This window comes from Cavia porcellus, unplaced genomic scaffold (assembly GCF_034190915.1).
Source record: "Cavia porcellus strain 051 isolate PalLab524CR breed Dunkin Hartley unplaced genomic scaffold, mCavPor4.1 scaffold_1, whole genome shotgun sequence".
Classification (NCBI taxonomy): domain Eukaryota; kingdom Metazoa; phylum Chordata; class Mammalia; order Rodentia; family Caviidae; genus Cavia; species Cavia porcellus.
In genome coordinates this window covers 239,816,043-239,841,767 of record NW_026947484.1, presented here as the reverse complement: position 1 = coordinate 239,841,767, position 25,725 = coordinate 239,816,043, and the positions used below count along the sequence as shown (strand labels likewise).

The window sequence follows — 25,725 nt, the reverse complement described above, 5'->3', positions numbered from 1 at the left end:
CGGCCCAGCCCCGAGGGTGCGCGGAGGGGCGCGGCGCTGCCCGCGCGTGCGGCAGGGGGCGCTGCGCGGGCGCCGGGAGGAGGTGGGGTGAGGGGAGGGGGGGGCCGCGGCTCGCCGCGCACACTTCCCCCGTTATTAAACACTATGTTCAAAAGGCGCCGGGGGACTTCCCGAGCCGCGGAGCCGCCCGCCCGCCCGCGCGCCCGCCGCCGGCCCGCGGAGCCCATGGACCTGAGCGCCGCCGCCGCGCTCTGCCTCTGGCTGCTGAGCGCCTGCCGCCCCCGCGACGGGCTGGGAGCGGCCGCGGTGCTGCGAGCAGCGGGGGCAGGGCCGGCCCGGGGCCCGGGGGGCGGCGGCGGCGGACGGACCCTCGCCGCGGCGGCGGGCGCGTCCCCTGTCCAGGCCGCCTCGGAGTCCGGCGCCCGCTCTGCGCGCCGCGCCCCCGGGCCCGGCTTCAGGAACGGCTCGGTGGTGCCGCACCACTTCATGATGGCTCTGTACCGCAGCCTGTCCGGGAGGGCCCCGGCCGGGGAGGCCTCTGCCCCGGGCCACGGCCGCGCGGACACCATCACCGGCTTCGCAGACCAGGCGACCCAAGGTACTCGCGCCATTTCTGCGCCCGTCTTCCTGTCCGTCCCGAGGTCGCCCTTGGAGCTGTGCTCCCGCAAGTCCCAGCCTCAGGTGTTCCAAAGAAACTTCGCGGCCAGCCGGTCGAGGTCAGCGCACCGGAACTCGCTGTGCCTCAACTGTAGCACGGGGCGCAGTCGTTTCGCCTGGCCAGCCCCAGAGGGCCGAGCGGCTCCCACGGCCCGGGGGGCATTGCCCTTGCTGACCGGCAGGTCCCGTGGAAGAGGGAAACCTGAGGCCGAGATCTGCTTCTTGGGGAAGGGTCTGGAGTGGCTCCTGGCCCACAGCCTTTGGAGAGGAAAGACGGCAGGAGGGGGGCTTCGCGCCTCAGCGGTGGAGGTGGTAGCTGCTTCCTGGCAGCACTATCTGCCGTTCCCAGTCTCCTGACCGGTGCCCGGATTTGGGGGAACTTCAGGGGGAACCTGGATGGAAACAGGTATCAGACTGAACGGCCCCGGAGAGTGATGGCAATCCCTTCTCAGCAGGCTTAGACTGACGTGGGGTGCAGGCCCTGTGAGAGCCTGAGGTGGCAGGAGGGGAGGCCGGCCTGGAGTCTGTGCAGGAATGTGGGCCTCCCACCCAGGCGCCCCACCTTCCCAGGCAGTGGGCTCTCATGAGGTGGGATGTGGGTGAGGCTGTGGCGGTTGCTGTGTGTCATCTGGATTTTATTAATCTCCATTGAAACCATTAAAGCAGACAGATAGGGACATTTTAACTAATTTCAGGCGGAAATGCACATAATTTTGATCTTAATTCTGTCCAGCTAGAGATCTAGGATGCAAAGCAGAAGGGAAAGAAAAACTGAGTAGGGCTGCTGGTCTGAGGCTGGGCACCACCGACATTCTGCACACCTTGGGTTCCAGAGGACACTGCAGTGGCCACGTTCCTCCCCTGCACAGGGCCTAAGCACAGATTGCTTCATTTGAACCCCAGGGCTCAAACTTCCGTCTGGGTCTGTTAGAACCAGGGAACACTCTCTGAGGACCTGCCATGGCCCCTGCCCTGGATGCACAGATGCCCATAGAAAGCTCCAGCCCTCCTGCACCTGGCAGGGAGAGTTTCAGACCTCTGCCTGCACAGGGGCTCCCTGTTGCAAGAGAGGGGTTCCAGCAAAGGCACCAGGCTTTCTAGGTTCCACCAGGCCTGCCACTATTGCAGACCCAAGCTAAATCCACTCCCAGAGAGCACTGCATGGCTAGAGAGGCCACCTTTCCTAGCCCCTCTAGGGAGAAATGTAGCGGCTGGCCCAGGGCCTGTAAGGCTGCAGAGGTAAGGGCTCGAGAGAGCTGGGAAATACTCAACAAGCCCAGAGAGGACACAGGGGTAGGCAGTGCTCGCCTGCCTCCATCTCTACCGAGAGCCTTGCTTGCAGCAGGGTTGCTGATGTCCCTAGAGGCCACCAGCAACACCCAGATGGTGGACCTCAGGCCTCAGGGCCTGGCTCATGACTGGTGAGGAGTCCCCAGTGGCTGTGGAGAGTCTGTACAGTCTTTCCGAAGTTGGGACAAAACGAAACCATATGACTCCTTCAAAGGGAGCTCCTTATCTGCTGCCTTGTGGAATTTAAACTTTTCCCCCCCAAACCCCCAAAGGAAAAAAAAAGTGCCAAGGACCAGGAATAAAACCCCAAGCCTGAGATACGTCGCAACAGAGCAAAAGTGTGGGCTTGTTGAGGGACAGCTCCCCTGGAAGGGGCCCCCAGGCTTGTGCCGCGCTCACTGCCAGGCCATTCAGCGGCCCCAAGTTCTCCTCCATTCTTTAGCTGCCTTCCTCCTCCTTCAGGCCGCGGCTGGGAGCTCGAGCAGCCACACCCGAGGTTCCCAGTGGCGACCAGTAGCGCCCATTGCTGAGACCTTGGGCCTCAGGCCCCCTTCGGCTAAGTGAGGTCACACTCAGCGAGCTCCTGCACTCCCCTTGCGGACGACTCAGCCTTCACGGGAGGCCGCGATCCGGCCAGCGGCAAAGTCCAGGCTGGGTGGAGGGAAAAGAAATATCAGGAGAGGAGAAATTTTCCTGGGGACGCGAACATCCCGCTTCCACACGGCAGGAATCGGGACCGCGGCTCTCGGGACACCGCAGGGCAGTGAGGCGCAGGTCCTAAGCGCGGGGGCTCGGGAAGGACGCGTCCACCTTGCCTTCTGTTCGCCCATGCCTAGGAGTACGGCCCGGCCGTCCTAGTTGCTCTGGGCAGGCAGAACCTGATGGCCTTCCTCTTGGTTCCGCTGCGCTCCCGGCCCGCGGCTCAGTGGTGACGCGAATGTCGGGGGCTGTGGTGGCGGCTCCTAAACTAAATCCCTGGCGGGATCAAGCCCCTTTACTCCCAGCCTGGCTCGCAGCATTTCACTGGGACCCAGCTGCGGGCGGACGCCGGCTCCCGGGCTCCACGGTCTTCGGTCTTGCGCGGGGGACCCCGCGGCGGGGTGCGGGTTCTGCGCTCACTCAGCTCTTTCTCTCTTTCTGCCTCTGCCGGTCCCCTGCAGACGAATCGGCGGCCGAGACTGGCCAGAGCTTCTTGTTCGACGTGTCCAGTCTTCCGGACGCCGACGAGGTGGTAGGCGCCGAGCTGCGTGTGCTGCGCCGCGAGCCGGCCCGACCGGACCCGGGCAGTGCGACCGCCTCGCCGCTGCTGCTGCTGTCCACGTGTCCGGGGACCGCGCGCGCGCCGCGCCTGCTGCACTCGCGGGTGGCGGAGGCCCTGGACGGCGCACGCTGGGAGGTGTTCGACGTGGGGGACGCCGTGCGCAGCCACCGCCGGGAGCCGCGCGCCGCCCGCGCCTTCTGCCTCCTCCTGCGCGCCGTGGACGGGCCCGCGCGGAGCCCGCTGGCGCCGCGGCTGCTGGGCTTCGGCTGGCCGGGCGCAGGCGGGGCGGCCGCCCAGGAGCGCGCGCTGCTGGTGGTCGCCTCCCGCACGCAGAGGAAGGAGAGCCTCTTCCGAGAGATCCGTGCCCAGGCCCGCGCGCTCGGGGCTGCCCTGGCCGGGGAGCCACCGCCCGACCCGGGACCCGGCCCTGGCTTCCCGAGGGTCGTGCTGGGCGGCCGCAGGCGGCGGCGGACGGCGCTGGCGGGGACGCGCGCGGCGCAGGGCGGCAGCGGGGGCGCGGGCCGGGGCCACGGGCGCAGGGGCCGGAGCCGCTGCAGCCGCAAGCCGCTGCACGTGGACTTTAAGGAGCTGGGCTGGGACGACTGGATCATCGCGCCGCTGGACTACGAGGCCTACCACTGCGAGGGCGTTTGCGACTTCCCGCTGCGCTCGCACCTGGAGCCCACCAACCACGCCATCATCCAGACGCTGCTGAATTCCATGGCGCCCGACGCGGCGCCCGCGTCCTGCTGCGTGCCCGCGCGCCTCAGCCCCATCAGCATCCTCTACATCGACGCGGCCAACAACGTGGTCTACAAGCAGTACGAGGACATGGTGGTGGAGGCGTGCGGCTGCAGGTAGCGTGCGCGGGGAGGCCCAGCGGCCGCGGCGTCGGAGCCGAGCTCACGTTCACACTCACATCGCACGCTCCTCACTGCGCACACGCTGACCCAGGACAGCGGCCTCAGGCCTTGGGGTGGGGGGAAGCCGCTCCCGAGGGCACAGCCCAAGTGGGTTTTGTAAACAGATCCCCGCGGCGCCCGCCGCCTCTCGGGAGGGAGTGTGTTTGTGGTGTTTTGGTAACTGGCACTAAATTGGGTGGAAACGGGTTAGGGCTGGGGCTCCGGGACGGGTGACCCACGGGCTACTGAGCACGTTTTCTCTCGGCCCCTGTTTCTGGCGGGTGGCGGCGTGGCCACTCTGGTGGCTCAGCTCCTGGTATCCGCCCTGGGGCTGCTGAGGAGGGCTGGCTGGCTCTTTCCGGGGTTCACGGTGCACCAGGGTTGGTGACTGGGGAGGAGCTGGTGCGGACAGCCTCTTTTCCTCGGACTGTAACTTTTTAACCTGGTGCCGCTTCCCCGTCGAAAGGGAAGTTTTGCCTCAGTGTGTCGCGGAGCTTCCTGGAGCTTTGCAAAGGTCAGCGCCGCCCTTTCATCCGTCCTAGCTGGGAATGATCTAGAAAGTGGGAAGCACACAGCGTGCGTGGGTTGAAATGGGAGGGGTCGTGCACCACGGAGCCTGAGCCGACAGGTCGCGCGTGGAGCGGGGTGCGGCGCGGTGATCGCTGTCGGGCTCCGCAGCTCCCCGCTAGCGAGAGGGCGGGAGCAGCGTCTGGGGGTCGCAGGAAGAGGTTAGTGCCGGGCCACGAGGGAAGGGGCACAGCTGTCGTGCCCAGCGGTTTCCCAAGCCGCTGGCGAATGGCTGCAGAGTTTTGGGCACTTGGGGACTCAGGCTTCCACCAGGTAGGCAGCCCCTCCGCGTGGCACAGCCCAAGTGGCCGCATATGCTTGCGCTTAGCTGTCATGTCTGCGGGCGGCTCTGACATGCTTTCCCTGTTGTTGCTGTGGTTTTTTGGCAGTGTGATAGTAACAGGAAGTGAAGCCACACACAAGTGCTTTTGTCAGACCTCTGCTCTCTCCCCAGACCTTGGAGCAGAAGGAAGGGCCACCCTCAGGCTTGGCAGCTTGGCTGCGTGGACAATTCGGAAGGGCAGGGCCTTGGTGTGGGCGGGGCGCCCGTGATCATCTTCATGGCAAGGTTTTCTGTGGCTCTGAAAGCCAGCAGCGACAGGTCGGCCTTGTTGATTGATTCCTTCGTGTTTGGGAGACCTTTGTAGCCTTTTGTTAGTGGTTGGAACCCAGAATCCGGACTCCACCTTTCCGCCCCTGGCTTTTTTGCAGAACTGCAGCTCTCCTGGGTACTGTTTGATGCTGGGCTGTATGGTTCCCAGAAAGACCTTAATTCCACCCTTGTTTTGCATGGTAAGGTCCAGGAGAATTCATCCTATTTAATTCTCAGCAGTTACTCTTTACATTCTTGAAAGACAGATTTATCTACTGGAGTTAGTTTCATTCTGCAAAATTTCCTCCAAAGAGTAAAATCACTCTCACACAATGTAACTTACTCTTAAAATAAGGTTTTCACTGGGCACAGTGGCTCATGTCTAGACTCACACTCAGGAGGCTGAAACAGGAGGATCTCCTTGAGTTCAAGGCCAGCCTTGGCTATATAATGAGATCCTGTTTTTAAAAAAGCACAAAAAACTAAGATTTGTCTCATCTTACAATGTGATTTTATTATGCTGTGGCTGTGTAGTTGCTGTAAGGAACCAGGAAAGCACCTGTTTCTCCAGGTTATAAAAATCCCACACTGGCTGTTTTGGCATAATCCTAGTGTATCTTAGTGGCTGAGCAACGAGGGAGCCCAGATTTGTGGACTGTGCCAGGGAAGCCCCCCTCTTCTGTGGCAAACAGGAATGTGAATGACTCCCACGTACAGTGGCTGCTCTGATAGCTGTCACGGTGCAGAGTGACCGTGGCTCTGCAGTGTTAAAAGCTGTAGAAAGGAAGTTAATGAAACATCATGGTTAAATATTTTGAGGAAATTTTAGGCTGTTTACTATGTTTGAACAAAAGCAAATATTTTGGTATTTCCAGTGACCAGGCAGGTCAGGTCTTGCTTTCTGGTAGAGAAGAGCATGCGTCTCCCTGTCCCCCCCTGAGCTGTGTGCTGAGGGCAGTGCACATGGCCCTGTCTTCCCAGGATGCACCTGGGGAGCGGGCTGCCCTTCACTGTTCTTGTGGCCATGGCTGGCAGAGTGCTCCGCTGTCTCTGTCCATGGGCTTCTCTAGAGGCCTGTGGATCCCAGGGGCCAGGGTTTCCCTCCTGCTGTGCCAGGACTGGACTCGATGGTGGTTCAGAGCAGGCCGGGTGACCAGCCCAAGCCCAGCTATTCCCCGGCCAGTCCTCACAAGGACCAAGGACCAACTGTGTCAGCACCATGTTGTGTCACCCACTTTTCACCCCCACAGGCTCGGCAAACTGTGTGTCCTCTTTGTCGGGGAGAATTGTATACTGCCACTGAGATCCTGGGAGGGAGGGAGTCGGGTCTGACATCCCTGCTACGGAGGCTGGGCAGGCTGGCAGGGCTCCAGGGGCTGCTGTGGGGCCGCCACACAGCCGCAAGCCCTGGCACTTGACCCTGTCTTCATACCTGGAGCGCTGGTATTCAGAGAGACCCCTGCACTGCCAAGTGGGCATTTCCATGATGTCCAGGCCTTTGGGAGCTCTGGCTTTTCCAGCAGCTGGGTTGGATCTTGGGGAAGGCCAGCTAGGGCTGTGCGGCCTTTGTGTGCCACAGAGGGCAGCGGGTATGTGTGGTGTGGGACATGGTCGGAACCCTCAGAAGCCCCGTGCAGACAGAGCTGGTCCCCTGGCAGCTCTCAGGGTGGTGGTGAGGCTGAAGTGTGGCTATGTCGGAAGGGGATTCTGAGAACCCTGCAGATGGAGTAGGAGAGTGATCCAGGTCCTCCGAGCCCTTATCCTATTAGCGATCTTGCTCAGCTTGCAGCAGAAAGCAACTGGGGCTGTGGACGGACTTTTTTTCCTTAAACCACGAGGCAAAATCGCATTCTTTCCAAGAGCAGCTTGTGCACAGACAAGGTCCAGCTCTTCCGCTGCCTGAGTCTGGTCTCCAGACGACGCAGTGAAAGGAGAAGGCGTGCAGCTGTCCTGGGGCCTTGCGGTGCTCCAGAGAGCGCGTCCTCTCAAGGTCCTGGCCTCCCTGGCCAGGAAGCAGGGCCCTCTTGGAGGCCTCAGCAGGTGGGCTGGGAGGACAGGCTCAGAAAGTAGCTTCTTCCCCACTGGAGGAAGCAAAGAGCCTGTTTGCCTTTCAGGAAGTATCTGGCTTGGGACAGGAAGAGAGTATGGGGACAAGTGAACCCACATGTATAAAACTTGGGGAATAGGAAGTCACCCAGATCCCTGTGAGGCTGGCATGTCCGAGGGTCACTGGAGTTGGAGTCCATGGTGCTTTCTTCCTGTTTAGGGGTGAAGTCCCTCCACAGTGTGGCCCTACCTGCCTGGAGGGAGCTAGTTGGTGCCAGCGCTCTGAAGGTATCTCTTGAGAGATCGCGGCCAGCCACCGACAGTCACCTCCCTGCCCAGACTTTAGCTTCTGCTTCTTAAAATGAGGGCAGCTTCCGTCCCAAGAGTTCTGCTGTCTCCAGAGCTCATTAGATGGTTCCCAGGCAGATGCAGATGCTCCTGGAAATAAACCCCTGCCAACCCTCTCACGGAGCCCCAGCTCCTAAGCTGTGCAGCTCACTCTGCGTGTGGGGGTGTCGGCAGGCCACCACAGGACTCAGTTCACCTCACACACGACGCTATCTTGTGCCTCTTGCTTGAGGCTTATTCCTCAGCCTGCCCAGCTGAGCTCACACTGTGCATGTGGAGCCTTCTTCAGGCTGAGGTTGTTTGGAGACCGCTGCTGGGAAAAGATCCCCCACCTGCGGCTGGTGCCTCGGTACAGCCGCAGAAGAGGGGGCACAGCTGTTCTCCCAGACTCCCAGCGTGCCGGCCCCCAGTGCCACTCTGGGTAGCGGTCCCACTGCAGTTGCCAGGGGAGTGATCTGGGGCAGACATCCGAAAGCCGTCTCCCCCTCTTCCTTTTGTAACCTGGATAATGGTGGCAGAGTTTAACATTCAGAAGCACCAGAAGGGAGGAGTCAAACAGAGGGTTACTTTGAGTTTTTCAGACAGCTTGGACTTTTGTGCCTGGGGCCCTCTGTTTAGGCTGGAGCCAAGTTTTCTTCCTCCGCATGTTGCTTTTCTGGTCTTTAATCTGTGCCCAGAGCTTAGAACTGCACACACAGGTGATCCAGCGCAAAAGGGCTCCTGCCCCAGCCTGACAAGTCCCCTGTGTGCGTGCGGGCTGCACACAGCCAGCTGACTCAGCCAGCTGTCCCTGAGCTTGGCTTCCTCTGTCTCTCGCTGCACCTGGGCCTGTGCCTGACCTATGACAGCACCATACTTGGCTCGGTGCTTCATGCAGGCAGCAGCCATCTCACCACAGCAAGCCCAGGTCTAGGGTTCGAGGTCTGCGTTGCCAGGCTTGCTCACCGTTGCTGATTCCGTTCACCCCAGAGCAGCACACCTGTCTGGCAATGGCTTATTCCTTCCACCCAGGGAGAACGAGCAGGCCTCCTCAAGCATCTGTGTGACAGCCACAGGACTGGTGTCTCTCTCACGCATCTTCAATGGCAAGTAAGTGTCAGCATCACAGAAGTGTCCTGAGAGGCGTGTTTCCGCACAGGAGGGGACCCTGCAGGTGCGGTGGCTTGGGGGAAGGCATAAGCAGCACATTTCACTCGACAGGTCGACTTCCTTCTGCTGCGTTAGGGACTCTTCATCTGGAGTGGCCCTTGAGAAGCTGAGACAGTTGTCTAGGAGAGCAGGGGAAAGCTTCTGCTCAGACTGGGAGCTCTGGGAGGGCGGGACACAGCTCAGGAGGAAGCTGGCTTCTGCCTCTGAGTTTCTGCTTTGCCACCTTCTGAGTGGTTAGCAAACAGGAAGCATGGTGTGCTGGCAGCCCGTGATGTGACCAGGCAAGAAGCGGCCAGTTCGTGCATGTAAGGACAGGATAAGTTGCCTTGTTTTGTGTTCAGGTCCTGCAGACACTTGGCGAGCCATGGCTGTCCCCCCGGGGGTTGAGGGGTGCTTGTGGCAGGCCAATGCAAGCCCTTCCTAGGGCTTGTTCATGAAAGTCCTGCTAAATTAGACGTAAACACAAGCTGATCAGAAGCACGCAGGTCAGGGCCCCGGAGGACGCTCCTGGTGCAGCCCCAGGAGCTGTGGCTCTGCACCCAGGCTGCTGCTGTTCAGCTGTCCTTGCAGGCCCTTCCAGGGCCCTGGCCGCTCGCAGTCTGCCCTCGGGGCAGTGGGCAACCCACACCCAGCTGCTCCATGGGGTGAGCGGTGAATAACAAGGTGTGCCGAGGCCGTGCTTCACTTCATCTTTTCATCTCTCAGAGGCTGAAGGCTGCCAGAGTCAGGAGAGGCTGCCTGTCCTGGTCCCCCTGGAAGGCTGGAGCTGAGCAGCCCGGCCTCAGGAGCGTCGCTTATCTCCTTGCAACTCCTTTCTTTCCCTTTGGGTCAGGGCTTGCCAGAATCAGAGAAAGCCAGCCAGTCAGCGATCTGTTTAGAAAACGATGATCCAGTTCAGTGAGAAAGCAAGCTCAGGATGAAGGCGTTTCCTGGCCAGGGAACAGGCAGGACCTGAGCCAGAGCGGAGACTCTCAGGGGAGACTTCCCTGGCTTTCTCCATCTCGGACAAACCACAGATTAAACACGAGCACCCTTCGCATCATTTTTAATGTTGCATTTCACAGTATTCTGTAGTGCAAACAGCTTTTGTGTTTTGACAAGAATTGTAATCGAGTCACTTTAGGTTTTTTAGCTGGAAGTTTTTCACCCCACTGACAAGTTTTACAAGGATTCACACGCTCTCCGCAGCCTGCCCTTTCCGAAGGTGACCACAGGGGATCCTGCTCCATTTGGGAATGTTTTTAAACACAGAAGCAGCCTTCCACTGTGAAGTTTGCTGTCAGATTCCTGCACCTGCCTACAAGGTGATGCTGTATAAGCAGGCCCTGGGTGGGCAGCAGGATTCTGCACGTGCTGAGGGGCCTGCAGTGAAACACGTACGTGTAATGACTGTGAGGAAACAGCAGAATTCCAAGCGACGGTGGTGCCATCAAGTCTCAGTTACATGCTGTTCTCTCGGTAGCTAAAGGCAAAATTAATGATTTTTAGGGGGAAGTTCCTTTCCTTTTGCAGCAACAGTGTTTCTCCACGTGGCTAGGGAGGAAGGAGAAGCTAGAGGAAGGACGGGAAGAGATTTAAAATCTCATTTGATGCAAAGAGATATTACAGTCTTTGAGCTCTCGTTTGGCCCGAGAGCAGAACTCGGAGGCTTGAAGGCTACAGATCTCCTTTCTCCCTGTGGCCCCACCTGGGCTTGGGGCAGCAGTGGCTGATGTCCTCAAGAGCTATCCCTGACTGGGGCAGCCACTGGGGACCCTTCCAGGGCAGGAAGAAACCCGTATGTGTATATGCATTCTCAAGTTTAAATAGACTGTACATATTGCAATGTAAATGACCTGTAAAACAGCAAACTCTATTTTTCTTGACTATTACATAGCAGTATATATTTGTTAAACATGCCTGTATATTCATCATTAACCTTTTTAATATTTTGTACAGATGCATTGATTAAATATTTTATTCCAAAAACTGACCATGACTGGTGTTTAGAGACGGCGCTTCTGTCCCTGTTACCAGCTGTTCCAGTCCAGTCGTCCACCTCTGCAGTGACAACAGCACGTAGCTTTTGGGCACTAGGAATGGCTGCTGTGGAACAGGGCCAGCAGCACGGTGGCCTGGGCCTTCTGGCCTGGATGCTGAGCACTTCGAAACACCAGTGTGTCAGGTGTGGGTTTGGGAGGGGAAGCCCCAGCACGGAGCTACTGCCCACTGGCTCTCTGATGCTGTGAAAGGGCCCAGGGCACTACACAGGAAGATAAAAAATCAAGTCTAGGTGTGTGTGTGGGGCGGGGGGGAGGCCAAAATGCAGTGGCAAAATCTTGTCTTTGGGAAGTGAGCATTACAGTGTAAAGAGGTAGCGTTCATCGCAGACCCAGTAGGAAGAGGCTGTTATGTGCACTTACGTGGGTGCTGTAGGACCTGATGGCTACACCAAGTGTGGCCTTCCCCCGGGCCCCCACGGTGTGAAGTTTAACCTGCTAAGTCTTACAGTAAATTTGATGGGCCACTTCTGAGACAGGACCAAGACCCCCACACTTGTGATACCCCCTAGGAGGCTCAGCAGCTCTCCCAGGGTGGACAGCATAGACCCAAGCCCGCAGTGCCCCTCCTGGCCCCTCCTGGCCCCGGCTCACACCCCAAGCTCCCAGCAGGTGAAGAAGGGAACTGCCCAGTGGGACGCCTTTCTCCTTGAGCACTTCTGAAAGAGGCTGAGGGACAGATGTAGCTGTGGAATGCTGGCAGGGACCTGCCCTCACTAAGGATGGAGCAGGGGACGCTGAGCCCAGTGTTCCTGGAGAGTGTTAACAGAAGTCCCCACAGCCTGGTGGGTTTCTTTCTGTTCTTTAATCTCATTACTGCTAGATGGATGTTTTATTGGAAGAAAAATTGTGTTCCCCTTTGAACGAAGTCCAATAAACACATAAGCTGTGTGACCCTCCCTGGGGTTGTGCGAAGTCTCGTTACAATCCGCAGCCTGTGCCTGGCCCGGCCCAGCACTCTGGGGCTGGCAACCTCCGTGCTGAGTAGAGAAAGGACAGGAAACTCAGCAGCAGCAGGAGCAGCATCTAACACTTTATCCAATTTTTCAAACATTGGTGAGATCGAGTCTCAGAGGCTTACAGTGACTGATGCCAAGAAGCGTCTCTGAGCAGCGACGACTTGTCCACTGCCTCCCCAGCCCCACAAGGTCCTTTGTTTCCTCATCTTCATTCAGGCTGAGATAAAGATGCCTCCAGCCTCTGCCAGTGAGGGCAGCGCCTGGCGTGGTCTGTGGGTTTATGGTGCCCGTGTCCCCAGGCCTGCATTCTTTTCTCTGGAAGGAACAGCAATCTGGGGAGAGACTTGTCCCCTGGGAGTGTCACCAGTGCTCAGCCGACGACTCTGGGGTTGTGGGCGTCTCTAATCACATGCAGGTGCACAGGCCTTCAGCAGTGGCCACTAGGAGAGAGCCCAGATGTTCTGCAGAGCTGGAGCTGGGTGGATTTGCAGAGGCGGAATTCGGGTTACTCTGAGAGGGAGGGAGACCTTGCAGGTGCACCCGCACCCCGTAGCTGTGAAGGACACGCAGTCATGGGGTCACATTCCCATCCCAGGGAAGAGGAATTTTCCCATAGACTTACCCAGCTAGGAAATCCGTCCCAGTGCGAGGTCAGCCCAGGCCCCTTTGCCAGAGTGTGTGAGGAATATAACACAAAATGCAAACACTGTACTATCTTAGGTATTGTTGCTAGAATTCCCGTTTGGAGAACTGCAGTTAGTACTCAACAAATACAAGTTACACGAATAGAAGTTGCTAATACCCAGCTCTCAGAGGTTTTCTAATCATAGAAGAATGGAAGTAGGAGTTGCAGACACTGGGTGAGGTGAACGGCCAAAAGGTACAGTGGCCTTGCCCTTCTGCTGTTCCCTGGTGTCAGGAAGCGCACAGATGATGCCCTTGAATGTCTGATGCAGTACACTATGCTCTGCTGGGAAAACACGTAAGGGACAGAACAGCAGGTGTCCACACTCACTTCCACACATGTGACCAGTATAAAGACGAGGACCCAAAAGGCGATTCCCTGACAGTCTGACCGACTTGAGAATCTGTATTTCTTGAGAGATTGCCTACACGTAATGTATAGGATATTCCTGTGGCAGGCCCTGTTCCTGAGCCGCGTGAGTTCCAAGGTGAGGGTTTGACGCGACTCCATCTTTGGGGAACTCCTTCTGAGGGGCAGGAAGGAGACCAGCAAAGGTGTATCCCTGGTCAGGACTGCGACTTCATGGGGCTGGCAGGAGCTTCTGGGGGAGGAGCACTGCAGCAGTTTGGGCCAGCCTCGGGGTAGGGAAGAGCAGAGGCATCATCGCAGCTGGAGCAGCCGGTGGGCCTGCAATTCAAGAGCTCAGCACACTCGCAGCAGGGCTGGTGAGAAGACACTGGGTCTGAGTGAAGCACAGGAGACCCAGAAGTGTGCGAAGGAGCTGGCCTGCGGCTGCAGCCACAGCACAAAGCCCAGTGCCCAGATGAAGTTCCTGCCTCTGAGAGCTGGTGTTGCAGCTCTCACGCTGTTAACTTACTTGTTAACCAATCATCCGCTCTTCCCGGCCTGTCAGCCAGGACCCCACTGCCCTTCCTGGGACTTCTCAAACTCCACTTGTGTTAGGGTTGCCTGCTGTGGCCTCCGGGAGGCAGCATGACGCAAGGAAAAGGAGATAAAGCCAGCGCTCTGGAGCAGGAGTCCCTCTGTCACCTGCCAGCTGCAGGATCCCGAATGCAGCGTACCCCTTTGCACCTCAGGGGCACAGTTGGAGCCTCCCCAGAGCAGGAGGCACTGTGACAGTGCAGGTGACTCTCACCTGAACTTCTGTTCCTCTATTTTAAACCCATCCAAGTTCCACCTTTTCTGGCCCTGGCTATGCTAAGACCCAGAGCCATTCTGGGCATCACATTTAGTGATACCATTCTTGCTCTGGAGATGCCCTTGACCTGTGGGAGTGGCCACAGCCATGTCCTCCAGCTCCCTTCTTGGGCCAGTGTGACCATGTACACCTGGGTATGGAGCACAGGCAGGGGGAATCACAGTGCCCTTGGAAAGTGACCAGGACACCACACAAGCTTTGGTCCTCACCACCTGGTCAGGAGGGCCTGGCCCCAAGACCCAGAGACAGATTGGTTCCCAGAGGACACACAGCTGCTGCCCCTGCTCTTTCCTCGTTTCTCCTCGTAGGGAAGGAGCAACCCAAGTCTGTCCCTGCCTTTTCTGCCTGTAAAAGGAAGCAGGAGCAAGGATGTCTCGTGCTCAGAGTTGCTTTGCTTCCTGCATCATTGCTGAGTAAGTGTGAAAGCACCAGGCTGTGTGGGAGGCCGAATGGCTGGAGGCCAGGAAGCCAGGCCAGGCGAGTGAGCATGTGTCACCCACCGCACCCTGCGAATGCATCAGAAATGCTGCAACTGTAGGAATCAAGTTACAGGCTGGGTGAAAGGATGCCAGCTGGTGTGGAGGCCACATCTCACTCACTGGGAGAGGTGAACGGAAAAACGAGCTTGGTGTCCCTCCCTGAAGGTACCGTCTTCTAGAACAAACCTAAGGACACACATGCAGTGGCAGAGTGTCATCACTGAAAACTCTCAAAGGTCTGCCATCACTGTTACAAAGCATCACCACAATGTCACACGTGTGACCTTGGTGTTCCCCATTAAAAACGAAACAAAACAAAATCTTTCCTTCAGAAACCTAATGTACAAATCCCGGTTTTACGGTTGTAGGTTTGGGGGCCTGTGAGGTGTGGTCTTATGTAGCATCACAAATCTAATCAACTGCAGATCTGGGATATGAATCGGGTGTCAATTTACTGTCTAGAAGAAATTTACTTTCTGGAAAAGAAACAATGAGAAGCAGATGCAGGAGAAGGTGGGGTTTTGTGTTTGTTTGTTTTGTAATAACTATTTGTATAACTTCCAAAACTATCTCACAATTTCAAGAACTTTCCAAGTATGAAGAACATTATTTCCCTTGAACCACTGGAGAGTAAATTAACAGGATCCCCCCAACACCCCTTTCCCTACTCGGTCAGAAAATCAACACTGGGATTTCACGCCCAGCTAGGCTTCAGGCTCCCCAAGTCATGTACACTGTCCCAGTAATTTATTTTACAATAAGAACATCCACTTCAGACGTAGCTATTGTGTCATGTGGTCATATTTCTGGACTGTTCTGCTATCGTTTAATGTGTGATGAGGGAAAGCCGTGTCTTTAGAGGTCTCTGGCTCTCAGTCCGAGTGCAGAAGTGGACGGTGAGAGGACCCTGCAGTGTAGGACCCCAGGCCATGCTGGGGACCTTCTGGGGCGTCTCGTGTGCCCCGGAGCAGGTGATGACAAGTGTGGGCTCAGTCCAGGGCTCCACCTGCCACTGTCTGCTCAGCACCGGCTGCTTCCATAAGTTACATCTCTGACAAAGACCACCGGTGGTGGCCGCACTGCTCCTGGAAAATGGATCTTATTCACGGCTTATCGACATTTGTCTTTTGTGTATTCCTAATGAAAGCAAATGAACTGAAGTCTCCCGAAATCTACTTCTTTCCCCATTAAAAGGAGCAACAGGAAAGCAGCCTCTCCTTTTAAACAGAGAGACGTCGCCTTGAACCTAACTGCTCGGCTTGCACCCTCTCCCCAAGACCCAGTAGTACACACAGATAAGGCCACACACAAACCTAAGTGCCAGTCATTTATTTTGAAAATTTGCTTGGTGTTTAGACAATAAACAGGAACTAAGCTAGTTATTATCATTTTCAAACTCTAAAACACAAAGCTCCCATGTGTGGGTTTTTTAAATACAGAGGAATGTTGTAAAATAACATCTAAAAACCCAGCTGTGGATGTCACTCTTTCTTCCAGGAGGTCCGATTTACAGGACTGGTTTCTGTGCCTTGATTTCGTGCTGGTGAAACCTCCTTGCGAGCACCCAGAGCGTAGTCCGGCCGCAGCTGTGAGCCCTCCAGAAGGCCTTGCCACGCGGACACCGGCAGGACCACGTGGGCCCTGTGTGCACGGCCATGTCTCGCGGTCCCTTTCCTCATCTGGAGCTCAGCTGTTCACCTCTGAGAAGCCATCTGCTTTGATGCTGGAGCCAGGCCAAAGGACAGTACGTCAGAGGTGTCTTCCGTCACCACCCCGTCTCTAGGGGACGGTGATCCCACGGGGCTCTCACTAGAACATGGAATGCTTTGATGCGTGCTCCACCGTCACTGCAGCCAGCGGGGTGGACTGTCCCCTAAGACTTCATGATGGCGTCAGTTCCCGGAACATAGAGCTGTTCAGCCCACTGCAGCCAGAGCCTGTGCTGCTCCTCACGGGGCCTCGGGGTCTAGAGAAGGCAGAGTCACATGATCTGAGGGCTCTCTTTGGTTCACTGACAAAATAATTTCTTTCCAATAAGTAAAGTTAAGGCAAACGGAGAGAGAGAAAAAGAATACCTATATTTATATTATACCTGGCAACTTAAAACGCTTTTCCATAAATTATTAGGAAACTTTCAGAAGAGTCATGAAGTAGCTAAGAACATTACCATCATCAATCGCATGGGTGTCCTGTGCACATTCGATCTGGGGCAACCTGGTGCTTCTCACTCTGGCTCTGGAGGAGGGACCTCGGGAGCCCAATGCCGCAGGCTACAGTCTGTGGAGAGCCTGCTGCTGCCACGTGGCGGGGGGCAGCGACAAACCTTTGCAGCTTTTTCCCTGTGAGTTGGCGAGTGTTGTCTGGAGAACTCTGATTTTGGATCTAATGCAGGTAGGTCACAAGTCACACGGATGGCCTCGGCCAATCCTCGCAGTGTCAGTCCAGAATGATTTTGACCTTTCATCCTTAAAGGACACCAGGTCCTCCCTTCTTGCTGATGGGACACGAGTGGTCCTCCTCAGTATCCCACGTGCCTCACGCTCATGGATCTCCTTTCCACTGTTGAGTATTTCCTCATCCCCGCCGGGGGAGCTTGCTCCATCCACAGTATAACTCAGTTGAGGTCTCTGGGGTTTTCTTTTTTTTTTTTTGTCATTTTCGTTTTTATCGGTACCGGGGACCGAACTCACGACTGCCTGCTTGCAAGGCAGGTGCTTATGCCGCTGAGCTAAATCCCCAGCCCCATCTCTGGGGTTTTCTTTCGTCTGCAAGGCTCCTGCCCACTAAAGCACAGCCTGGTGGCCCTAGATGTCTTGTGCAGAGAAGTCCTCATCAGATCACAAATGTGATTACTCTCCACTCTCATTTCAGCCTTACTGGGGCAGCTGGTAGTTTTTAAGCCAAGAGGTTATAATTTTTTTTTTTCCTTTTCTAAGTCCAAGCATCAAAACCGAACAGTTCCCTGCTCGGCTCAGTCCACCTACTGACACAGGTGCTGGCGGTGCGAGCTCTTTTCCTTCATCAGCATCTTTATTTTAGACAGGTTCTCCTTTACCCAGGTGGCAATCATGTCAGCTATGTCGTGGCTAAAACGGAGGATAAAGGCATGAGGTATGTTTTTGTTACAGAGTCGAATGTCTCCTTCTGGAAAGCTTTTCTTCATGTCTTCATAGTACTCTGTCGGGCACCAAGGGTCTACAGTTCCGTAGTAAAAGGTAATCTGAAAGACAAGGCAGGATGTCCATTAGGAAACACTTCTCCAAACAGAGACAACACCGGTGGCCACAGTTCCCTGCAGGCAGCACCCATCTCTGGCCCATTTGCCTGTCTGAGGCTCAGAAGATCACATCACAGCTGCACTGGAAGGACCGGACTGCAGTAAAGCCATGTGGAGGCCCCTGTGGAGCAAATCTTGGGCAAGTCACACGTGCTGGGAGGAGGGGCAGGTGAGAATGAGGAGGGTTAATAAGGCATAGAACGGTGACCGTGTAGTACATGTACCAGTTTTCCTACAGCTGATGCATCTGTCGAATGAATGCTAAGATAAATAGGTTACACCCAGGCTTTTCAGTGTAGTTGATGAAATGTGATGCAGTATTCCAAGAGTTAAGACAATGCTTCACACACCAGGAGGGCATGCTGAGTTCAGTGGGAGGTGCTGTGATCATACCTCTGGTGACAACAGGAAGGCCAATGGAGACACAGTGTTCTCTGGCACAATGTTAAGACCTTCATCTTCCTACACCTGTTATTTGATGCATACATAGAAATATTGTATATATATGATCTAGCTATGGTTATATATTTGATGTGTCATGTACATATAGTTCTAGGCTGTTGTTCTGAGCTGAAACATTTCTGTGCTATAGTTCTGTGTTTTTCTGAAAAGGCAACAAAAGTGACAGCTTATACTTAGAAGAGTAGACAGTGGTAATTCTTACAAAAAAATAAAGACTAAAGTTTAAGCATCCCATGACTTCTGTTATCACTGAAAAACAGTTAGGACTTGCTTCAGCCCTGGCTGGTCAGAAACGACTCCTGCAGTGTCCATCAGAGGCTAAGTCTGCCTTCTCACTCAGACCTTCCATCAGTCTGTTCAGGAGCATTTCTCCCATTTTAGGAAGCTGGGAAACATGGCAGGGCTCTCTTGGGGTAGGAGATGGGATCCGCTACTCAAGGCCACCCAGAGCGATGAGGGGAGCAGGGCAGGGATGACCTCTCAGGGGGAATGGGGCCTGAGTCTTCGAGCTGGGGAGCCCCTGAGGAGAGCAGGCCAAGGGACATCACCTGCAGGAAAGAGCGCGGTGAGGGTGGACAGCATGGCAGGGGAGGCTGGCCGTGACTGCCTTCCATGCACTGAGGATGGGCATCATCGTCTCAGTCCACTGAGCTAATGGAAGACAGCACGTCCCACAGTGGAGCGATGCCTTCAGGTCTCTGTGTTAGGGAAAGGACTCGGTCCAGCAGGGCAGCCTATCGGGGTCAGGTGGTGGGAGGAAGGTTTGGGGTGGGTGTTAACCGCTCTCTGGACAGTTTCACCGCATCAGTCGTTAAATCCATGATGTGCATATGGACAGGTGACGCTGCGCTTATGAAAACACTGGCCTTTACTGTACCAACATTGCAGCTTAACCAGTATTTACAGAGGCAGCTAAAAATACGTGTTCTTTTTTTGAGAGACAAGGTCTCAGTATGCTCAAGGCTGACCTTGAACTTGTGATTTTCCGGCCTCAGCTGCCCCGAGAGCTGGGATTGCAGGTGCATGCCACCATGCCAATGCAAACCTTCAAAGAGAAACACAAGGTAGTCTGCCAGAGCGAAGCACTGACAGTCGTGCCCTGAGTGGCTGACTGCATTCTGAATACCACTTTTCCTCTGACTGCTCTAAAGCAGCATGTTCTGCTGTGACCTCACCAGCACAGCTGGCCACTTCAGCCCATAATGGACACAGGTTATTTCCCAGGACCTGTCAGCGACTACTCTGCTGTAGCGTCCCTTTAAAAACCTGCTTTCAGTACAAGCCACCTGCAAGTATTAATATTAATTAACTAGCAGTAGGGTTAATAACCTTAGGCTGTCCCTGAACCACTTCCTACACTTAACCCCCAGGAAATCTGTTAAACTGCACTCAGGAAGTATCATGTGCAGCCGTCACTATGCACAGTTCTCCAGTATTTCCCCAGAGCATGAAGCGGTGTTGAAATCTAGAAACCTGGCTTGGGAGTTGTGCCCATTAGGTCTGTTCCTCTGCTCTAGTGCTCCTGTCCAAAGATACCCGACTCGGACGAAGCCCCGCTGGGACCCTTCTGCCCACACGTGCTATAGTGCAGAGTCTCAGGGAAGTGTAATATGGAAGCATCAGCCAGGGGAAAGTGAGGCAGGAGAGACCTCACCCTGCAGTCTCCCCGAAGTCTCCTTGACCAGCCCGTCACTGTTCACTGTGCTGCGCCCTCCACCTGACATGTGAGGAACCTAATACGTCCTTTTCCCTGAGGCGATTATAAAGTGAAATGTCTCCAATCAGAAGCCAGCACGGTGAGCCTTCGGCAGCAGAAAAGTCACCTCCTTCTCATGCATGAGGACTCAGGCAGGCAGCTGGACCCACCTCAGTGGGAAGGGACCAATCACAGTGGCCGGGGCTGTGCTAGGAACCTCAAGAGACAGCAGTGTTAGTCTTCAAGACATCATGAACAGCGAGGATTCCACGTCTCCCTGAGGTTCATCTGAGTGTATTTCCCGGTTCTGTGTGGCTGATAATTTAAAGTAAGTCTTTCGACAATTTTGTTTTGCTTGATTTTTCAGGCTGTATTCACTGAAGGCCTCTCTATGAAAACCTTGGCTTATAGTGAAACACGTGATTATCTAACCCATTTCTGAACACTGGCTTGAAATATTTCCTGTTCTGTATAGACTATAAATCACAGGTAACAGATCTGACTAGAGAACTCTGCACCTGAAAAACCCTGAGCAGGAAAATGAGAAAGTACGGTGCGTGGCCAGTGCATAGGCAGGGATGGGAATGGGGGAGGCCGGGTGAGGCGGACAGCGAGAGAAGCGGCTGGAAGCAAGCGCCGAGGCGGAGAGCACACTGTACTACAGGCCGGGAGACCTGCGCTGCAGCGCGACATCGGGACCGAGGATGGCCGCAGGGCTCCACGCGGGGCGCTCTGCCCATCATCTCCGCGCATGCTGGCAGCAGTATGCCGGAGGCTGGCATCTGAGCACCGTTTTACAAAAAGGAAAACTGTGGCGTGGTGAAAGTGACGTGCTAAGTTCACGCAATGAGTGGGCAGGAAGCTGGGCGATGACCCCAGGGACAACGTTCCAGACAGGTACTGTCTGCTGCCCTACCTATGGCTCACCGTGAACTGGCCCATGTTATGAAGACCACAGATCTGCAGACCAGGAGTCTTACAGTGGATGTGCGAACTGACAGAGTGTGAGTCTTGTCAACTTGTGCAAACCCCAGTGCCTCTATCTAGAGCTTTCTCTGTAGTGCGAGCAGTTCTGCATGGGGATGGGGCATCACCAGGGTAGCCGCTGCTGTGAAAATTCTGGAACTGTAACTAAGAATCTCAGGATAGTAGTAGGGTATCTACATTCAAAAGCTCAGAAAAAAATAAATTATTTTCAATTTTTTTTTTTTTTTGTACTGGGGATTGCACTCACGACTATGCACTTGCAAGGCAGGCATTTATGCCGCTGAGCTAAATCCCCAGCCCTTTTTTTTTTTTATTTTTAAAGACAAGGTCTCACTATGCAATTCAGGCTGGCCTTGAACTCACTGCCACCCTCTGCCTCAGCCTCTTGAGTGCTAGGATTACAGGTCTGCACCACCATACCCAGCCTGATGGGTCACTAATAAAGAATTTATTACCAATAGAACAAAAAAAGTTAGAAACCATGGTAATGATCTAACACCTAATAAAAACTATTTCAAATGACATATCAACACTTAAAAATAATACTAACAATGAAGAAGCCACACATACAATTATACAATTACTTCTCTCTACTCAATAGGCCAGTAGGACATAGAAATAGGAAATCCAGTAAAACAGAGTTTCACTATTTAAGAATAGTCGGGGGGCTGGGGATTTAGCTCAGCACCATAAGTGCCTGACTTGTGTGTGTGCAGTCATGAGTTAGATCCCTGGTATGGATAAAAACGAAAAAGACAAAAAAAAAAAAAAAAAAGTATGTGTGTGTGTGTGTGTGTGTATTCTTTTGTTAACCCTATGGATGAGTTGAGTTTTGTAAGTTTCTTAGACTGCAACTCACCACATAGTGAAGTTTGGTATACAATGAACTTCATTTTATGCAGTCTTTGGGCACCCTACTCATGATCTAGTGTGGACCTAACTGGAGCAGTAGATGGCACTTTGGGAGGGCAGCAAGCTCAGAGCAAAAGGGTCTCTTCTAACGTTTTTATAATAATTTTACTTTCGTTATGGCAGGGTGATTCCTGAAACCTCTGGCTCATTACATAGGACAGCAAGGAGCCCACTGCAGGGCTCACAGCATGAGGTCTGGGCACTGATCGTACCCACCAGCACTGGGACCCCAGACCAGCTGCTCAGCCTCTGTGCGGCTGGGATGGCTGCTCTGTGCTACTGTCGAGATTAGAGAATAAGGCACAGTGAGTGCCCCAAGCGCACAGGGGCACCTTTGTGGGGGCTGCGTGACAGACAAGGACACAGGCACCCCCAGACAGAGCGCTGGTGTGGAGGGCACAGCGCCTGCCGAGTCTTCCCCACAGTGGGCGTCATGCCCAGGTCAGAGGGAAAAAAATCCCCATGGCCTCAATTAGCTTTTGAGAAATATATTTTCTCCTGATAAACTGCTTTTGTACTAGCAGTTTGTAAAATCTAAAGCAAAACTACTTTATTAAATATGTATCATTCATTAACCAAAAAAATACATTTCTCAGAAACTGTCATGCAAAGAGTCTAATGGTAGGTAGGTCACCAAGCTAATGAACAGTGAAGCACATCCCCTCTCCTCAAGCCATCGCTGGCACTCCTCTGAGGGTGGACTGCCCAGATCCCCCTTTAAAATGCAACCTACCTATCCTTGTAAGTGGGCGTGGCTGCCTCCGTACCCTCAATCAGATACTGCACTGCCCCAGTGAAGGATGGCACCTGCCGCTGAGGCCTGTTGTGCCTTCTCCCCTTCTCCCTCCCCAGCTGTGCTCACAGCTGTGGCAGCTGCGAACTGCTCACCTGGGCTGCGCAGGCCCTGCACAAATAGCTGAGCTCCTGAGCTACGGACCATGTGCTGCTGGAAGGGCGTCTTGGGCTGCTATGCTGACACAGGCAGACAGCAGGCAGAGGCTGGCACGAGTAGCCGAGGGCATGATGCAGGTGCCCAGGAGGAGCTCTGTTTCCTTCCCTGACCTTGAGAGGTCGAGGAAAAGGGTGCCTTTCCTCCCTCTCCACTTTTTGCTCCCTTCTCTGGAGTAACTCCAACCAGACAAGGTGGTTTTTGTTTGTCTGTTTGCTTGTGAAAGCAGCAAAAGGTCTGATACAAAACAGCCTGTCGCACTCCTAGGGATCAGTCAGCACCCCACACGTGGACCTCTGTGTCAGCCAGCTCCCCATCACTGCAGTCAATCTGCACGGGTTCAGGGGCTTCACTCCATGGCTGCCTGGCCTTGCTGCTTGGGCTTGTGACAGGCAGCAGGCATGGCAGGGAGTGTGTGGAGGAGGCAGCTGCTCACCACACAGTGGACAGAATGTAAAAGGAGAGACAGAAAGGGCTGGGGTTCCCCTTCCCGTTTGTGGGCACAGCTTCAGCTACAGGCCCAGTCTCCTAAAGGTCCACCCCGACAGTCCCAAGATGTGACCACGCCTGTCCCACACCTTTGAGAGACACTCTAGGGCCAAGCTAAGGCACTCTCCTAGCTCCCAGCTAGGCTTTCCAGCCTGCCTTTGTTTCCCTGTTTTCATCTCCTTCCAGCCGTCTACGGTTCAGGGTACAGACTCTTCGGGTCCCCAGCTGTCTCCGTCTTGAGGGCAATGCAGAACAGGCTGGATGACAGCACCAGGTTTCCCCATCTCGCCTCCTGCCAGGGTCCGGGACACTTGGGCCTTGACCCTGTCCTGTTGAAGGTGAGCTGTTCTGTATTCGCGCATTTCCATTCAGTGACTCAAAAGTCTCACCCCTCTGGGGACACAGCAGCTACACCGCTTTATAATGTCACTATGGTCTTTCTGAGCAACTAAACTTACAGAAATGGAGATGTTTAGGAAACTAAATTTTCAATTTCTCTTGTTTCTTTTCTTGCCTTTATCTCCATCTGGCTTAATTACCATTCTTGAGAAAATGAGAATTACAATCTCCAAAGAAAATGGAGGTGAAGGCAGAACCCTCCTGCCCACAGGACCCTGTGCCTCCCTCGGCAGGCATCTGGGGGAGCGGCAGGCACAGAGGCGCCAGAGGGGCTCAGGCCACCCCACGGGGGGCCCTGCCTGGCCCACACCCTCTGGCGCCTGAGACTAAGCACACACAGCCCACAGAGCGGGGCTCTCCCCCTCCTCCCCCCTGAGGAGGCCCCAAAGCCGTCCAGCGATGGTCTCCTGGCCTTCTTACATGGCACTGTGCCGAGGAGCCCACTCATGGTAGCTACTCTTCTCTGCCAAGGAGTATGAGGTACTGGGAGCCAAGTTATCTATTGCATTTGTTCTGCCCTGATTATATGCATCAAGAAAGCGGCAGATACGCTGACACAGCTGTACTAAACTGAACCGGCCAAGCCCAACTCACTGCGCTGGTGCTGCCCCTGGGTTCTGGTAAAAGTTACATCCCACTGCGTTCTTGTTCATCTCGGTTCCATAAGACAGCTCCCTTGTGCCCCTTACAGGGCTTAGAGGCTGTGATGGAGACTCTTCCAGGTCTCCAGACATGGTATTACTAATGTCATCTGAGACAGGAGTGTGTATGAGGTGCCAGAGTCAGGCGAATCATCTTTTTAGAAAGCGCTCAAAGATACACCGAGGCTCTAACTTTGTAACGGCAATAACGAACATTCAGTGTTTGACACTCATATGCCACCCGAGGGTTATACTTCTGCAATGACCGCAGGAGAAGAGATACTAGCGTTAAGTGAGGCACAGTGAGGCCTAGTAACCTAAGGTCACACAACTAAGCAAGTGGCAGAGATAGAGCTGCGGGCGGAGGACTCTGCTCTCCAACACTTTTTAATCAGACTCCACTGAAGAACTCAAGGATATGTTAACACAATTGCCCAAGATGAAACTCTCAAGGTCAAAATGGTCGCAATAAAAACAAACCTGTCTGTTTCCAGGATGATCAGGGCAGCCCAGGTAGGCTTCCGGTTAAGCGGGCAGACCTAACGCGATCCATTTCAGACTGCGGCTTGATGGAAAAGAAGTCTGCTTAGCTGTCCACATGGCACTTCCTGTGCTCCAGAAAGCAGGATGTACGTGCTTCAGAGGGATTTGCAGGCACATTCTGCAAAGGGCGCATTGAGAGTTGTCCCAAGGGCAGCAAGCACCTCTGGCTAAGGCAGGCCCAGGAGGACTGGGGGAAACGCCCCTGTTTCTGAGGGCCCCGTGTCTCTTCTGGCCTGACCTGGGCTGGCGGATGTGGCTGCCCTCCTCTGACAGCGTACCTCACTTGTTCTCCTTGTGAACAGTTTCAGCCTCCTGCGGGCTGATAGTGCTGGCTTCAGCCTGGAGGCAGCACACACCAGCTGCTCCCATAGCCCTGAGCCAAAGACTGTCACGCGGTTTAGAATTTCCCTCCTAAGTGAGCTGTACATTAAAATTTCAAGTTCATAACCGAACACTGATTCATTTTTCTATGAGCAGACGCGCATCCCCTTAGTTTCATGCGATGGCAGGACAAGGCGTGCTGGCCTCCTGGCCGCCTCGTAGGAACAGCAGCCCCAGGCTCCTGTGCATGCGGGGCTGCAGCGGTGAAGATCATAGTCGACTCTTTCTTGCTCTGCTCTGCCCTGGTTCTCCTCCCACCCATTTCCCCTCGGTCTCCTCTTTTACCGGCTCTTTCCTTTCCAGGCCTTCGTCGGATTCTCCCGCGAGGAATCTTCAGATGTCCCTCCACGCTCCGGCTTCGTCGGCTGCCGTCACTCCAAATCCACACCAAGCCCCGGCTTCGCTTTCAAGCTTCTTCCCGCCCGCTCAGCTACTCCCAAACCCACAGCCACCCAGACACCCCACGGGTGTCCCGACACAAACTACTTTCTCTGAACTCCCCTCGGCTGAGCAACACCTCTCCTCCTTCTCTTCCCTTATCACCAAATCCCCATCCAGAGAAACGGCCTCCGATCCTCCATCTGGTTTCTCATATCCTGTTTGATTCCACCTCCTAAATCATTTCCTCTCCAGTCCCTTTCGTTCTTATAAAGGTCTTGTAAACGGTCTCCACACCTGAAACTTCACCGTTGCCCAATGTTCTAGCGCGCATCTCCCCGGAATAACTCCTCCCCTTGGTCAGTTTCACCGTGTTCTCATTCTCAGTGCTAGCAAGAGCGGCCCCTCGAGCTGGTGG

General features: G+C 54.8%; 2 protein-coding genes across 11 annotated transcripts in view; one reads left to right on the top strand and one right to left on the bottom strand.

Moving 5' to 3' along the window:
- Positions 1 to 31: 31 nt before the first annotated feature.
- Gdf7 (growth differentiation factor 7) lies at positions 32 to 18,161 on the top strand. 2 transcript variants are annotated; one of them, XM_063231952.1, is made up of 3 exons: positions 97 to 598; positions 3,108 to 4,065; positions 15,691 to 18,161. In XM_063231952.1, the coding sequence occupies exons 1-3, from the start codon at positions 145 to 147 to the stop codon at positions 15,974 to 15,976; spliced, it is 1,698 nt and encodes a 565-aa protein (XP_063088022.1). In that variant the 5' UTR covers positions 97 to 144; the 3' UTR covers positions 15,977 to 18,161. The 2 variants fall into 2 exon arrangements, with proteins under 2 accessions (XP_063088025.1, XP_063088022.1); XM_063231955.1 differs by lacking the exon at positions 15,691 to 18,161 and having other exon boundaries at positions 32 to 598; positions 3,108 to 4,069.
- The window catches only part of Ldah (lipid droplet associated hydrolase), a 133,927-nt gene continuing 123,709 nt past the window's right edge, over positions 15,508 to 25,725 (bottom strand). For all 9 annotated transcript variants that reach the window (XM_063231995.1, XM_063231962.1, XM_013155978.3 and 6 more), the window contains one exon: positions 15,508 to 17,413. In XM_063231995.1, the coding sequence (XP_063088065.1) occupies positions 17,174 to 17,413 (240 nt within the window). In that variant the 3' untranslated portion in view covers positions 15,508 to 17,173. The remainder of the gene's footprint in view (positions 17,414 to 25,725) is intronic.